General features: G+C 43.2%; 1 protein-coding gene across 18 annotated transcripts in view; it reads right to left on the reverse strand.

The window, feature by feature from the left end:
• ANKS1B (ankyrin repeat and sterile alpha motif domain containing 1B) overlaps positions 1–15,304 on the reverse strand; it is a 1,096,782-nt gene that overhangs the window by 33,607 nt on the left and 1,047,871 nt on the right. For 15 of the 18 annotated variants that reach the window (XM_043562285.1, XM_043562284.1, XM_043562279.1 and 12 more), the window contains 2 exons: positions 6,174–6,185; positions 5,192–5,278 (listed from right to left, as the gene is read on the reverse strand). In XM_043562285.1, coding sequence (XP_043418220.1) covers positions 5,192–5,278; positions 6,174–6,185 — 99 coding nt within the window. The remainder of the gene's footprint in view (positions 1–5,191; positions 5,279–6,173; positions 6,186–15,304) is intronic. The other 3 variants (XM_043562283.1, XM_043562277.1, XM_043562276.1) reach the window with 1 other exon arrangement.

The raw sequence follows: 15,304 nt of genomic DNA on the forward strand, positions 1-15,304 counted from the left end.
AGTTCGAGCCCCGCGTCGGGCTCTGGGCTGATGGCTCAGAGCCTGGAGCCTGTTTCCGATTCTGTGTCTCCCTCTCTCTCTGCCCCTCCCCCGTTCATGCTCTGTCTCTCTCTGTCCCAAAAATAAATAAACGTTGAAAAAAAAAAATTAAAAAAAAAGAATAACCGATGTTTAATCATCTTAACTGGCACTTTAAAAATATGCTGTTAATTGAATTCACATTGATGGCTTGTGTAGGGAGGGATTGTTGAACAGAACTTCCTGATCTTTCTGCAAGGCCAGGATGTGGTGAGCTCGAGGTCTCACTACTGAAACACTGCCACCACTCTGCATGGTCTACCTTTGCAGAATGATGAGGCCAGTTCCCTGTGTGTAAGACGCATCTAAGACCAAGGACACCACAGCTGGAGACAGCATGGAGACTGGATGGCTGGTTTCCTCCTTGGAGAAGATGTCTAGGAGGGACAGATTTTTTTCTACCTCCTGTTACATATCAGTTGGTGGCTCCTCCATAAATTAAAAGCAGACGACAACATAAGGTACAGGTGATGTACCTCAGTTTAAGATGGATTCCTTTTATGTTGCTCAGCCTTCATACCTCAGCACATTCTAAGGAGACTAGCACTTTGAAAAGACTCAAAAGAAGGAGTGAGGAGGGGCTTATCCTGCCCCTTCCTTGGGATAGAAAGTTTGGCAGCCCAGTCCCTTGCAACAGGGAGAGATTGTTTTTCTGGTCTGTTGCCTTTCATCATGTTGAGAAACAGCTAAACAGGTGCCTGGCTGGTGGGTGTAGAGTAGAATTGTCTGGTCTAGCCAATTAACAGAGAGGTTCTAAGAAGGGCGTGTGATGCTGAAGTGATATAGCCAAGAAGTCAGCTTCCTCTCCCTCCCCCCACTCATGGCTATGACAGGCAGGCCTTTCTCCTGAGTCTCTTCCTTAGGCCTGGCCTTTTCAGAGAATGCAGTGCCCCTGCAGAGAAGAGGTAAGACATAAAGGGAGCAGCCCCAGCTGAGGGCTGCCTGGAGGGGACCTGTAGAAAAGCTGATGCAGATGAGAACAGCACACATGCTTAATGGGCTCTTAATCTGACTCTGAACTTTTTAGAGGGAGAAGTATGTGCTATTAAAAAAAAAAAAAAGAGCACTTGTTTAGGCAAATTTTCTGAATTATTTTGTGCTTAAAAAATAGCATAAGCCCTGTGTGAAGTTGGCATTCAAAAAGCAAACAAACAAAAAACAAACTCCAGCACTGCACTGTTCCTAATTTAGCTTGATGGGAAGATTGAGGAGGGGGTCAGAACAGGAAGGCAAAATGCAACCCATTCTTAGCCAAGCATTGGATATGGGGACTGTGTCACCGCTTGCAGAACGCTGCTGGTCTCAACACAGGTCTGTAACCAGTCAGAGACCTCTGGGCCAAATGCCATGCTAGAATTATCTCTGGGCTATGGATCTACAAAAAGTTGATGCACTTCATCTACAACATTTAAGGACCAGATCTATTCCAAGTTCTATTTAGAAAAAAAATTTTTAATGTTTATTTTTATTTTTGAAAGAGAGAGAGAACAAGCACAAGTAAGCAGGGGACATGCAGAGAGGAGACACAGAATCCAAAGCAGGGTCCAGGCTCTGAGCTGTCAGTACAGAGCCTGACGCAGGGCTCGAAACTCACGGACCACAAGATCATGACCCAAGCCTAATTCAGACGCTCAACCAACTGAGCCACCCAGGTGCCCCTCTAAATTCTATTTTTAATTCAAGACTGTTTTCTACTTCTTCCTTCTTAAATCAGGATTAGTGGTTTAAATTGTTTCCTAAATTTCTAGGCAATAAATACACTTGCGAGTTTCTACCTAGGCATCTGACTCTTCCCCATGAAGCAGCCAAAATCACTTATTCATTGGAGTAAAAGAAAAGAAGTGCTTTGCTGGAGGGCTCATCTATCACAGTCTAATGGGCGGTAATAAGAATGGAAGAGGAGCACACACTCAAAATTAACTGGTGGATGGTGGCTGTGGAGGAACAGAAGATGTGTTAGAGAGTCAATCCTTTTCCACGACCAGCTGGCTGTATGACTGTGGGGCGGTCACTTAACAGAGACTCTGAAGTCTTCCATTCCTCCCCCTGTGCCGTGCAGGATGAACAACCCCCTCTACCTCTCTAGGGCAGAGTAAGAGACATGCAATGGTCAGGAGGAGACTGTCTAGGAATAAAGCACAATGGAAGCATCAGATATGAAAATTAGGTTGTGACTTTAGGTTGTGCCTTATTACAGGCTTAGTTGGCCACTAGTACCTCATGTCGTGAGGTCTTCTAATACGTCTCCCCAAGTCCTTCAAGTCAAAGTGGCCCAGTGAGACAACACCTCCCATGGGAGAAATCTCTGGCTTAAACTGCAATCAGGGCTCTGGAGTTTATCACTCTGTTCCTGTCCTGTTATGAGCGTTAATCAGAAGTTGGCCTTTGCTACAGAACAAGGTGGCATACGAAGATGCGCTGAGGACACTGCTGGAGTCTAGGTGTCTGAGCACAGTGCCCTTCACATCACAACTTGAGAATGGTCCTTCAACAGTGGTTCTTCTATGCTTTTTGGAACCAGTCCTTCAGCCCTGGCTGACGGTAGTGTTTCTCAGCTTTCTGCAGTCAAATCCCACCAATGTAGCCTGACACTATTTCTTTCTTCTACACTTCTAATACAATCTCTTTCCTTTGGCTTCTCACACACCAACTATCAGACTGTGGCCCTGAGTCATCCACTCTCTCCCCATCCACTGCTGGGTCAGGGTAGATCAGTCACATTGCAGGATACTGGGATGGCGACACTGTATAAGTGTCAGTGTTAAAGCCAATGTCCCCCAATTCCTGAAAAAGCCAGGCACATGTTGTCATGGAGAGGTTGGCTCTGCCTGCCACCAACATAGGCACTTTGCCTTTGCTCTAGATTCTGAAAATATGCTGAGGACCACACTACAAGAACTTGGAAGATATGCTGGCCTTCTTTAGTGTTCTAATTCACACAGAATTATCTTCTGCATATTTTTCAGTGCTTATACTTCCAGACAACAGTCATCAGTGGGCAGAGATTTATGGCTAACTCATCTAGTTACTGGCAACTGAGGCAGAAGTCTCTCCTTTAGGTTTGGGGGGATCAAGTTCTATAACACTGATGTGTCCGTGAGCAAAATGCAACAGAACCGACAGAGCTCTCTTGCCTGTGGTCATGGAGACTGGAATAGAGAGGATGCTACTGACACAGATGCATCCAGTCACACCACCAGCTTCACAGAATGATAGCCTTAAGACTCTGGAAACTTCTCAGGGCAAATACCACTTGTTTAGAAATTTTCAGATTCCACTACTGCTTAGGTTGTTAATCTAAGAGTTTCAGACTCTTATACTAGAAATAGACTACTATTCATGGTTTTCAAATGCAAATGGGGTAGAGACAGTTGCTCTAGGTTAGGGGAAAAAACCCAAATGCCAAAGCCTTTCTTGAAATTTAGAAACAGTGATAGCAATGAGGTATCGCCAATGAGAGTTCCGTAAAGTCCCAAAACTTTAAAAACCAACTGACTATAATTTAAGGATACAGAAAGTTTGTGCACCGGTAACTGAAGTTGCTTCCAACTAATAAAAGAGCAAATAGGTCTGGATTTTTCTGATTAGAATCTCCACAGCTGTAATCCAACAATAGTAACTATCAGCAATATATTGCAGACTTGAAACTATCATTCCACGTAAGGTAACTGACTCTGTGCTTTGGAGATCCACAGCCTACTTAATCATGCTGGGTTATAAGTTTTCTGCTCTGGTTTCAGAACTGTTTCTAAAACTGGAAGGTTGCTCTCCTAAGTAGATCCGGGGAGCCTGGGCTTGTCTGACTGCTGATATAGCAATCTTTTTTGTTACAGAAAACAAATCAGGAAAATCCGAACTGGTTGAATCAGATGCTCAGGTTTATTATAGTTGCCCAAGAGTCACTGCCCATGGGACTTTCCCCTGGTGGCTAAATCCAGTTGCCCTGGCCCTAAATTACTACTGTTTAGTTCACCTGTTTCACAACTTCTGTTCCCCTTCTCCAAAGTGGAGTGGGTGTAGGTGAGGGGACTCAGTAGGGGGTCCAGAAAAGAAATGGTATTCACCAATGGGGATCACCTCATTTCCCCTCTTTCTAGAGCTTATCATCTGGGAGGGTACAGGAATAAAACACAAGGACATCTGGGGGTTCTGTGAGGAGGAGCCCGTCAAGTTTGACTGTTTGTGGGGAGTGACAGTGGTCACACCCAGGAGCTCTAGTCTAGCACCGGCATTCTGTCATCTTCGCCAAGAAAGGAGCTCTAGAACACTTAAGTGAAATGCAACCCGGCTGTTCACACTTGACCTTAGAGCCCATGAACTGTTTCCACTGTGAGTACAAAGTCACAACAGAGTCACAGTGTGGCCTGACCTTCTTTGTGATTATTTCTTCTCAGAAAACAATACAGCTGAAACCCTCTGTCCCATCTCAAGCGCTGAGAAGAAATGCAATTATAAAATGTAAAAGTCAGAGAATGTGTTTCCTGTGTCAGGTGTTCATTACATATATCGAAAGAAAGGACATGTATATCTCTAGACAAATGGGAGGACGAACATCCTAGTCCTTTAGCTAGTGACAGTTCCTCTGGTGAAGGGGTGATGGCTTTGTTGCATTGTCATTCTATACATGACACCCCTGTAGTGCATTGTCATTCTATACATGACACCCCCTCCTTGTAATGCATTATCATGCTATACATGACACCCCTCCCCTGTAATGCATTGTCATTCTATACAGGACACCTCCCCGCCTTGTAATGCACTGTCATTCTATACATGACATCCCCCCCTTGTAATGTTCTCTAGAGCCAGAGGAAAATGCCATATACTAAGTGGCCACAGTCTATGCGAGAAGGCACCACAGAGAAAGCAAAATATGTATAGGAATCCTAGATCAAGTTCCCCAGATGAAATTTGTCCTTCTGTATACATGTATGAGTGCGTGTGTGTGTGTACACACGTGCATGGGTGTATCTATGGGTGTGCAGAGAGCAGACAGGTGGGGACAGGAAGTGAATAAAATGAGAGATGCTGGGCGTGACAAGACACAAGGATTTTAGGTCACATTCCCAGGGCTGTATCTGGTGTCTAAGGCAAAGAGAGGTGCACTACTCACCTTATTTGTTGCATCAATGAATTTGACTCCTTTATAAGAGACTGAAAGAATAATAGTGGGGACCTTCTTCATTTGCTCTGTAGACTTCTGAAATTAAAATTAGAAAGCTGTTAGAGCGGTTTGTGTTGCATGGCAACTGAAGCACATAATTTCTCCTCTTGGAAGATAAAAATGAGCCCAAGTTAAAAACAACACACACACACACACAAACACACACCAAACACATTAATTTAAATGTAGGTCTCCCTTCTCTTGGGCTTAGCTGTGGTTTGGGGTTCTAAACTATCTGTCTTGCACTTGAGGATCTAAAAACAGCCTGTTCTGCTGCCTCCCGTGGGTGAAGGAATACTCCTTTTCCCCGACACCAAAGGGAGAAATGGACAGCTCTGTCTCCCACAGCAATTTCAAGCAACGCTTCTTTGACTAGAGTTAAACCATGTCAGTGTTAACTCCAAGGGTGAGTTTAGCATTAGCAAAATATATGCCACTGCTCCCCCTTCTAGTCACTCTTTCTTCAAGGCATGACATATGTCTGAATGTGTGGTTAAAATAGGGATTTAAAATACATCATTGTGAATTTTTCTCAAACCTGGCCAAATCCGTAAGAGCTGATATATTTACAGCACCATCGCTTGTGACCATGCGGGAAACAATACCACCCTACAACAATTAAGCCCTCCAGGAACAGTCTGTATTTTGAGCCACAGCAAAACTGGACAGTCCAGGTAACAACCTACTTTATCATTTAGAGCTGCTAGATTTCCTTAGGCTATGTTCTTATGACGGATGTTCACACTGGCTTAATGTGCCCAGAGTCTTCAGCTTCTATAGTTTTATGCATCTGCAAAAAGTTTCTCCAAAATTTAGTATGAGTCTTTTCTGTTTAGCTTTATCATTCATCACGGGTCACCAACAGTCTGTGTACTTCATTTCCCACTATGGATCCTCCTAATAATCACATTAAACATCAAGAAGAACCTACCTGACAGTTAGCCTGATGGGTTTTCCAGATAAGACAGGTGGGAACAAAATAGGAGAGAAAATACATAAAAATGTGAGGAAACCATTTCAATAATTCACCAACAGCATAAAGTCATTAAAAAGTGAATGGAGAATAGGTTTTATCGATACATACAGATGCAGTGAAACTGTTTTAGGAATGGCTGTGGGCTTTTCCAGACCTTGTCTGTCCTTTTGTTTTCTAATTCCCGTTTACTGCATTGCCTAGCCTCACGACCGACACACCAGAACCCTCCACTTCCAGTGTCCCACAACCACCTACCTGTCTTATGGATATTAAGGGAATCGGGAGAAAACATTACCCAATTTTCCATTTTAAAATTCTGAAATGTGACCAGAATTAAAGAAGGCTTTTAGTTGGATAGAGTGACTGAAACTCACTGAACTCTAAAATCATAATTGCATTACATCTTTCACGTGAGCCATGGAAAAGGTGTTTCACATTTTCCTGACTGTTTTGACACATCTTTTGGAGAGCTACTGTACTGGTTTCAAAGATGGAGCAAATGGATCAGTAAGAGTGTTACTATTTAGTATTCATTAAGTGTTTCACACGGTATAGAAAAAAAGCACTCTTGAAGTGCTTTTTAACTAGTTTTAAAATTACCCAAGCTTGTTAGTTTTCTTCTGTGTTTGCCAAAGAGATGCAGATACTTTTGTCTTTTTAATGCTTTATCCAACCAACTTTTAAAAGTGTGCAAGGTAAATCAAAGGCAAAGCTAGAAGAAGTAACGCTCAGTGTGCCAATTTTAAGGCAAAGTTGTGGGCTGAGCTCTGTAAAGAGAGAGCTATAGCCGGCCGGCACGGGTAGTGGCTTGGTGGACTGAATGTATGTGTGAAGAATTCTCTGCAAAGGGTAACAATGGATTTCAACAAATTACCTCCCTCATTCCTTGCCATGAATACATTTCTCTCAGACACATCTATCTATACCATCGAACAATATAAGATTAAAATATCAACATTTCATTTAGTATTAAGAAAGCCCCAAAGGGAAAAAGCAAAACCATTTGTCATTCATTCAGCAATTGAGTGGTTATAGTAGGCAGCCCACTGTGCTGGGAAAGCTCAGAGTCTACTTCAGGGCACGTTAAGCAGACCTCAAGCTGTGTGCAAACTACAGTCTGCAGCAAGTGGCGTCCCGAGTGCAGTATTGAGAAAATTGTGAGCCTGTGTCTCGGCTCGGTGGGAAAGACGGTTGGGAACGAGGTCTGCCATGGGACAGGGAGAGGAAGAGGCAGCACAGGAGCTAGCTACACACCACGTTCCTGGCCTGGTCTGCCACAAAGAGAAGCCACAACACAAATGCTGATAAATGCAACAGTGAGAAACAGAGTGCCTCCAGAGTACTGAGCAAAGAGAGCTTCACTTTGCAGGAGAGAGTAGGGCAAGTCTTCATTATTCATTTGACAAGCAGTGACTGCCTGCTAGGGCTGACTGAGCTGTTCCAAGAGGATGAATGGGGATTTTCTAGGGGCCAAAAGAGAACAAAGGAGGCTTTTTAGCAGAAGAATCAACATACACACACGCCTGGAAATGAGAAATAATGGGGTGGGTTTGGGTAATTGGTGGAAGATGAGGCTGATACAGTAGGTTTGGAAGGTTGTGACTTACTCTGCCAAGTCAGAATTCCCTGGAAGCTTTTAAGTAGGGAGTGACACAGTCAGAGCTGGGTTGCAGAAAGCCAGTGCTGGTGACCGGATGCACTGGAACAGCTAGAGACTGAATGCAGCAAGGCTGGAAGGAGAGGTACATTCAAACAGGAGACCCTAAGCACCCGAGCTGAAACAGAAGTGCAAGCATGGAAGAGGGAGCCATAACTCTGATGAAGAAGATTCGAGAGGCTCTGCTAACCCATCTGCTATGAAAGATGAGTGAGCGAGATGTCACCGATGAAGAGACCCTCAACTGAGATAAGGGATACTACACAGGAGCATGCTTTTGCATGAAAACCCCTTGAACATTGGTAATCAGGTGGAGATGTCCAGTAGGAAATTAGAAGTAAGAATCTGATCTGGTAATCCATGTGCACAGCAGGGGTGCCTGAGGAGATGAGGTGGCTCAAGGAGTGAACAAGAAGAGGGCTAAGAATCTCCTGTCTGGGGAAGATAACCCTTAAGGAGTGGGGAATTAAGAGTCAATGAAGCTGAAACAGAGTTGGAAGGTGCCTGAACACAGTATGGCAGAAGTCAAGGGGCAGATTCCTTAGAAGGTGGGAGCCGTGCCCGACGCCAGGAGGGCTGAAAAAAGCTAAAAATTGAAGCCCGACATTATGGCTGGCAGGCAAAGCAGCTGCTACATGTATTGGGTCTTCTGGGCAAAATCCTGGGCTTCAGCAACTAGAAAAGTTTGTTGCTGATTTTATTAAGAGCAGCGTGAGGAGGAAAGAACAGCAGACAGAGGAAAGAACACAGAGGGGTGTGCAGTGATTGTCAGCGAGAGGGAGCGGAAGGCTGGGACAACGGGCAGGCTGGGACACGGGCTCTCAGGCTGAAATGAGGGCATCAGCGATGATTTCTGTCCCGATACAAGGATTCTACGTTATACGCTCAGACAACATGGACAAAGAAGACAAGCAAAAAGGTGGTCATTTTTTCTAGGTGCCAAGAGCCCCTGCTCTCCCAGCTGAAGGCCACGCTGGTGTGCCCCCGCTGCAGGCTGTGTGGACGGCAGCGCTGGGGGTGGCCACACAGTCCAATCTGGAGCCCAAACTGAGCTTCTTTCCCACTGCGCGCCGTGACAAGATGATGATGGACCCTGGCTGGCCGCAGAGTCACTCTGGCAGCTCTTCAACGTAATGCCCCTTCTTTAAGGCATTTAAAATTCTAGGAGATAGAAATCCAACCTGTTTTAGGGGATTTTCTGTTGGTGTACTTTGACAGAGCTTTCAAAGAGGTCTTTTCATACGCTATTTTAATGAAAGGTTGAAGACGCATAGAAGAAAGCTAATATACCGAGTCTTCAGGGAGAATAATCAGGCAAGAAATCCAATAAGCGCCTACTTCATTTTGTGAAGGCCGTACAGATACCGAAATATGAGCAGGGCTCCAGTCCAATCACAGACAGCCCACATCCCGCCGTCTCCATTTTCTCTTACGTGTTGAAATTATTGTTTTCTTCTCCTTCCCAGGGACGGAGGCACCTAGTCTGGCCATCACTGCTCAAGTTACAAAGCACTCAGCTGCAGGTGACACTGGTCTCTATGACTTATCTGCAAGCTTTGCTGCGATTCTGGTAGTTAATACTCCCATATATGTACGTATGTTAAACATTCAAGCCTTATTGATCTGTATAAACAGAATTCACTTCTTCAGGCTCTTTTCCCCAGTGAAATGCTCAGGGCAAACCTTATGTTATGGTTCTCTTTTGTTTCCAGTTGTTTTTTTTTTCTGCACCATATTCTTGGTGGACTTTCTGAGCCTTCCCCAAGCCCTCAAATTCCCTCCCCGTCAGTGCCAGCTTTATAGGAGAGATTCACTTGTAATGAGGACCTCTGGATACCTGAGCAGCTGAATACTCATGGGTAATGCCCAAAATTAACTTAACCTTCATAGCATCTTGCTCTCCTGCTAAGAGCATTACAGTGATATTCAATTGTATTTTGTTCATAGTTTCCCAAAATAAGATTATCATCCTTTTATTACTCTAACAGAAACAGTATTTAGTTATAGAGGGAAAATACCTACCTTTCTGAAATCCAAAATAAAGTGCAACTTTTGAATCTTAAATGCACAGCCAGCTTTACATTTAGCACTTGGGTTTATATTATCTGTAAGCATTTACACAGATTACAGACTGTAATGTCATATCTGGAGGTGGGCACCTGAGATACTGTAAAGTAACTGAACACTTTTAGAACCTTTTTTTTTTTTTTAAGAGGGATTGTTGGACACACCAAGGAAAGTAATACCATCTTTTAATCTTTTTATCAAGTCAGAGATTGCTGTTGGTACTTTTATTTTATCTTTATAGCATGCCCCGAGAAGGGACAGTTTCTCCTTTTCTAATGCAGAGTCAACAGTCTGAGAATATCCTTTTGAGACTGCAGGGATGCTCTGATCTCAGAGCATGGCTTTCCTAAGTGTGAGTGAGAGCAAAGAGGTTTACAACAGGGAGCACTTCAGCTGTGAGCCGTAATGTTGCGTTGGAGTCCAGAGTGATGTTTATGTTCCTAATGAGAGTCATTTGTGCCCCATAACCAGTACAGAGAGGGAACAGAGTGAGGCAGCCCATGGGGAAGAGATCACCAACCCTTCATTCTTACAATACCCTGCTCATTTCCAGTGTATTTTAAACGCAGACTGGGGAACAGATTTTTGGATGGGCTACTGCCATCCAGCTCACAGTATATTTTTAACCTACACATGGCTACCCTGAGAATGCTTTCTAGTTAGATATTCAGCGCTGAGTCGTAACTATTAATTTTGCCATATAATATTTTCTTTAGATCATTTCAAAGCTTAATTATTATATTCAGTCTCAGCAAGTAAATTAAAATAGGATCAGACAATTATGTTTGGTAGCCCTAAGTGCCTTTCAGATGATTTAAAAAATGTAGAAAACAAGCAGTGTTGTATTTTGTATTTAGTGATACTAATTATGTTGCGGAGGTTCTAAGAGATAGAAAGCAGACCACAGATCGGCTATTTGAAATGCACCTTTACCCTCCAGAACTCAGTTTCAACATCATTTTCTGGGAAAGCCTCGTGTGGCCTCGCAGCCTGACAAGATGGCCACCTCTTACCCCAGGTATGCCCTGTGGACCTCTGCCGCTCTCCCTTAGGGTTCGCTGCCATGGGTCTCAGATTTGTCTCCCTCACCATACAGGGAGTTCTTGGAGGATGGCCCACATCTTTCTTGATTTGTCTCTGATCTCCCCCATAATGACTAGCACATGGTCTCAGGTTTAGCCCTATGACACTGCCATTTTTTATGGGTCAAAAAAATGGTGAAATATCAGCAATTTCATAGGGTTCAGTCTAACAGCTGCTGAAATCCATAATTATTAAGTGAATGAACAAACAAATGAATGTATGGTAGCGAGCACAAAGCCAGCTTTATAAAGAAGAACCACAGTGCCAGCCTCTCAGTGCACCAGGAGCTCAGCAGACTTTTCAGAGAGCCCTGGTGCCCAGAGCCAGGCACGGAGGCCTTGAAAGAACTTGGAGGAGAACCACAGATGTGATTAGAGATAAGCCAGGAGATTCCTATGGGATGGGAAAGCCTTACCGACCTTGTGATTTGTCAGCCTCAAGGAGAGAAGGGTTAGGTCTTCATTTTTGCAATAGGGAACTGGTTCAAATTGCAAGTGCTGAGAAGGAAAGACTTTTTGAAACAGCAGGAGGATTATTAGGGGCAGCTGCGAAGTTTTCCCCTCTGGATGTCTTTAAAAATAGTCTGAACTCTTATTTGTCACTGATGACTTAGGGGTAAGTCTCATTTGGCTGAGAAATGAGGCTAGATGACCTCTCAAGGGCTTTTCTGGCCAGGAGAAGCCTGACACAAGGGCTGGGTGAGTACAGAGCCTGGTACGACCATGTGACAAGAGCAGACGGTGGGCAGGCAGCCATTCTAACTACTCCCTTGGCACAAGACACGGCTATTGTACTGCCAAGTGTAACTCACACACCCTGGCCAAATCTAGTACAGCGCAAAGCGATGCCCTCTATCTCTACTCCTCTGACCCTGGCTGCTTTCCAGGCACCATGGCAGAATGATTCCACCAGGGCAACCTAACTGCATGGCAGACTTAACAGGAATGCCCAGTGGACCAAGGCAGCTGTTCTCAAACTTTCGTGGGCATTGGAATCACATGGAAGGCCTGGTAAATAACAAATCGCTGGGCCCCACATCTACAGTTTCTGATGCAGTAAGTGTTATGAACTGAAGGTCTGTGATCTCCCAAACTTATGTTGAATCCTAATGCCCAAAGTATTAGGAGTTGGGGCCTTTGGGAGGTGCTTAGGTCATGAGAGTGGAGCTGTGAATGGGATTAAGTGTGCTTATAAAAGGTATAAAAGGGTCCTCTTCCATCATAAGAGGGCAGTGAAGATGGCCATCTATGAGCCAGGAAGAGGGCTGGCCAGTGTCTTGACTTGGGGACTTCTCAGCCTTCAGAACCACAAGAAATAAATTTCTCCCAGTCACATGGTATTTTTATTATAGCAGCCTGAAAAACTAAGACAGTGAGTCTGAGATAAGGCCTAAGACTTGCACTTATAACAAATTTCCAGAAGCTACTGCTGTTACCACAGTTTGAAAACTTCTGTTCTAAAAACACAGTTGATTTTGGGGGCTCCTGGGTGGCACAGGTGGTTAAGCATCTGACTCCTTGTCTTGGCTCAGGTCATGATCTCACAGTTCATGAATTCAAGCCCGGCATCAGGCTCTGTGCTGATGGTGTGGAGCTTGCTTGGAATTCTGTCTCTCCTTCTCTCTACACTCCCCTGCTTCTGCGTGCTCTCTCTCTCTCAAAATAAATAAGTTAAATAAATAGTTGATTTTTGATTGAAAGTCACTGTCAGAACTGTTCTCTGCTGCTATGCATGTAAACTCAGTTGTACCGCATCCTACATTAATTCAGAGAGAAGCTAATTTATCAAAACACACTATCCTCCACTTGACAAGTGATTTCCAAAAATCCTTAGTTAGCACTTAGTTACAGATCTTGGTCTTCAGAGCAAATAACAAGAATTATTTAAACTTCCATGGTTTCTCAGGGACTGTGAAAGTAAAAAACATCCTTCACATAAAATAAAGAGTTCAGGTCATAAAGATAGATTCTAGAGGTACTTCTAGAATAGATGTTGCTCAGACAGAGCTGACAGGCCCAGGGGTAACGCTGAAGATGTATGGTTTCTCATAAAAGTTCCCCAGTTCTCCCTCAACTAGGAGCACATCCAAGGTATTAAGTATATACCTTGAGAGACGTGACAAGCAAACACCAACACACTTTCGTGTACTGCTTCCAGAAGTGTCAACTGGAACAAGGTTTTTAGAAGGCAGTTTCGCAATTTTTACCCAGAGTTTCAAGATGTGTATACTTTTGACCTAGCCAGTCTATATTTAGTGGCTAATTCTAAGGAAACAATCAGACCCATTGCAAAAGATGTAGGTGTAAGGATGTTGCCCACAGTGTTGGTTATATTTTGAAAAGATTCAAAATGACCTAATGACCAACAAGGGGAACTGGTTAAATGAGTTTGGTTCAGTTATTGATTGGAATATTGTTCAACCACTACAAATAATGTTGAAGATAAATATTTATTGGAACAAAAATATTTTAAAATATGTTATGTTAAAAATAGATGAGAAATTAGAAAATAGTAGGCACCGTATATTCCTATTGCTTTGTAGAAAAGAAATGCCTATGAACGCATGATTAATTAGTTTGGAGGATTACATAGGAACAAGGTGTTAACAGAGAGGTGTTTACCATCTCTGTGTGATAAAATTACAATTTTTTTTAATGTTTATTTATTGATTTTTGAGAGACAGAGACAGAGACAGAGAGAGAGAGAGAGAGAGAGAGAGAGAGAGAGGGGGGGAGAAGGAGAATCCCAAGCAGGCTCTGTGCTATCAGCTCAGAGCCCGATGTGGGGCTCGATGTCATGAATTGTGAGATCATAACCTGAGCCGAGATAAAGTCAGATTGCTCAACCTACTGAGCCACCCAGGCGCTCCCTTTTTATTTCCCCTTTCCCTATCTATGTTTTAAAACTGGATAACAATGAATGTTTATTACTTTTATAATAATAAAATGAGAAGTTTTAAAAATGTATATATTTTTTTAGTTAAAAAGCTAATTGTATGGGAATGTAAACTGGTGCAGCCACTCTGGAAAACAGAATGGAGGTTCCTCAAAAAATTAAAAATAGAACTACCCTAAGACCCAGCAACTGCACTACTAGGTATTTATCCAAGGGATACAGGTATGCTGTTTCGAAGGGGCACATGTACCCCAATGTTTATTAGCAGCGCTACTGACAATAGCCAAAGCATGGAAAGAGCCCAAATGTCCATTGACAGATGAATGGATAAACATGTGGTATATATATACAGTGGAGCATTATTCGGCAATCAAAAAGAATGAAATCTTGCCATTTACAACTACGTGAATGGAACTAGAGGGTATTATGCTAAGTGAAATTATTCAGTCGGAGAAAGACAAGTATCATATGATTTCACTCATATGAGGACTTTAAGATATAAAACAGATGAACGGAAGGGAAGCAAAAATAACATAAAAACAGGGAGGGGGACAAAACAGAAGAGACTCTTAAGTGTAGAGAACAAACAGAGGGTTGCTGGAGGGATTGTGGGAGGGGGGATGGGCTAAATGGGTTACGGACATTAAGGAATCTACTGAAATCACTGTTGCACCATATGCTAACTTGGGATGTAAATTAAAAAATAAATAATTAACAATAAAATTAAAAAAAAAAAAACTTAAAAAAAAGCTAATTGTAAACATGTGAAAAAACACACCGACTTCTCACTTATGATAAGTTCAATCCATTACTTATAAGAACAAGTTAAGAGTGTGTTTGTGTGGGGCCGCCTCGGTGGCTCAGTTGGCTGAGCGTCTGACTTCGGCTCAGGTCATCATCTCACAGCTTGTGAGTTCGAGCCCCATGTCGGGCTCTATGCTGACAGCTCAGAGCCTGGAGCCTGCTTCAGATTCTGTGTCCTCTCTCTCTCTGCCCCTCCCCCACTCATGCCATGTCTCTGTCTCTCAAAAATAAATAAAAACATTTAAAAAAAATTAAAAAAGAGTGTGTTTGTGTGCACATAGGTATGGTCATGTTGAACTTATGAAGAGACCCACTGATAAGCTCCTTCTCCAGGAGCCACTGTAGTACAGTGAATAATAGCACAGAAGGGCATGTTTGGATTCCTATCTTGGCTCCACTGTGTGTCAAGATATTTAACCTCTATGTCTTAATTATTTCATCTGTAAAATGGGTATGTTAATACAGCATCGACTTTGTAGAGCTGTGAGGATTACATAATCCAGGGCCCAGCATGTAGTGAGCATCAACAAATTTTAGCCATTGCTCTTATTCTGAGGATGGATGCTTTCACTTACCTGCT

This window comes from Prionailurus bengalensis, chromosome B4, assembly GCF_016509475.1.
Source record: "Prionailurus bengalensis isolate Pbe53 chromosome B4, Fcat_Pben_1.1_paternal_pri, whole genome shotgun sequence".
NCBI lineage: Eukaryota > Metazoa > Chordata > Mammalia > Carnivora > Felidae > Prionailurus > Prionailurus bengalensis.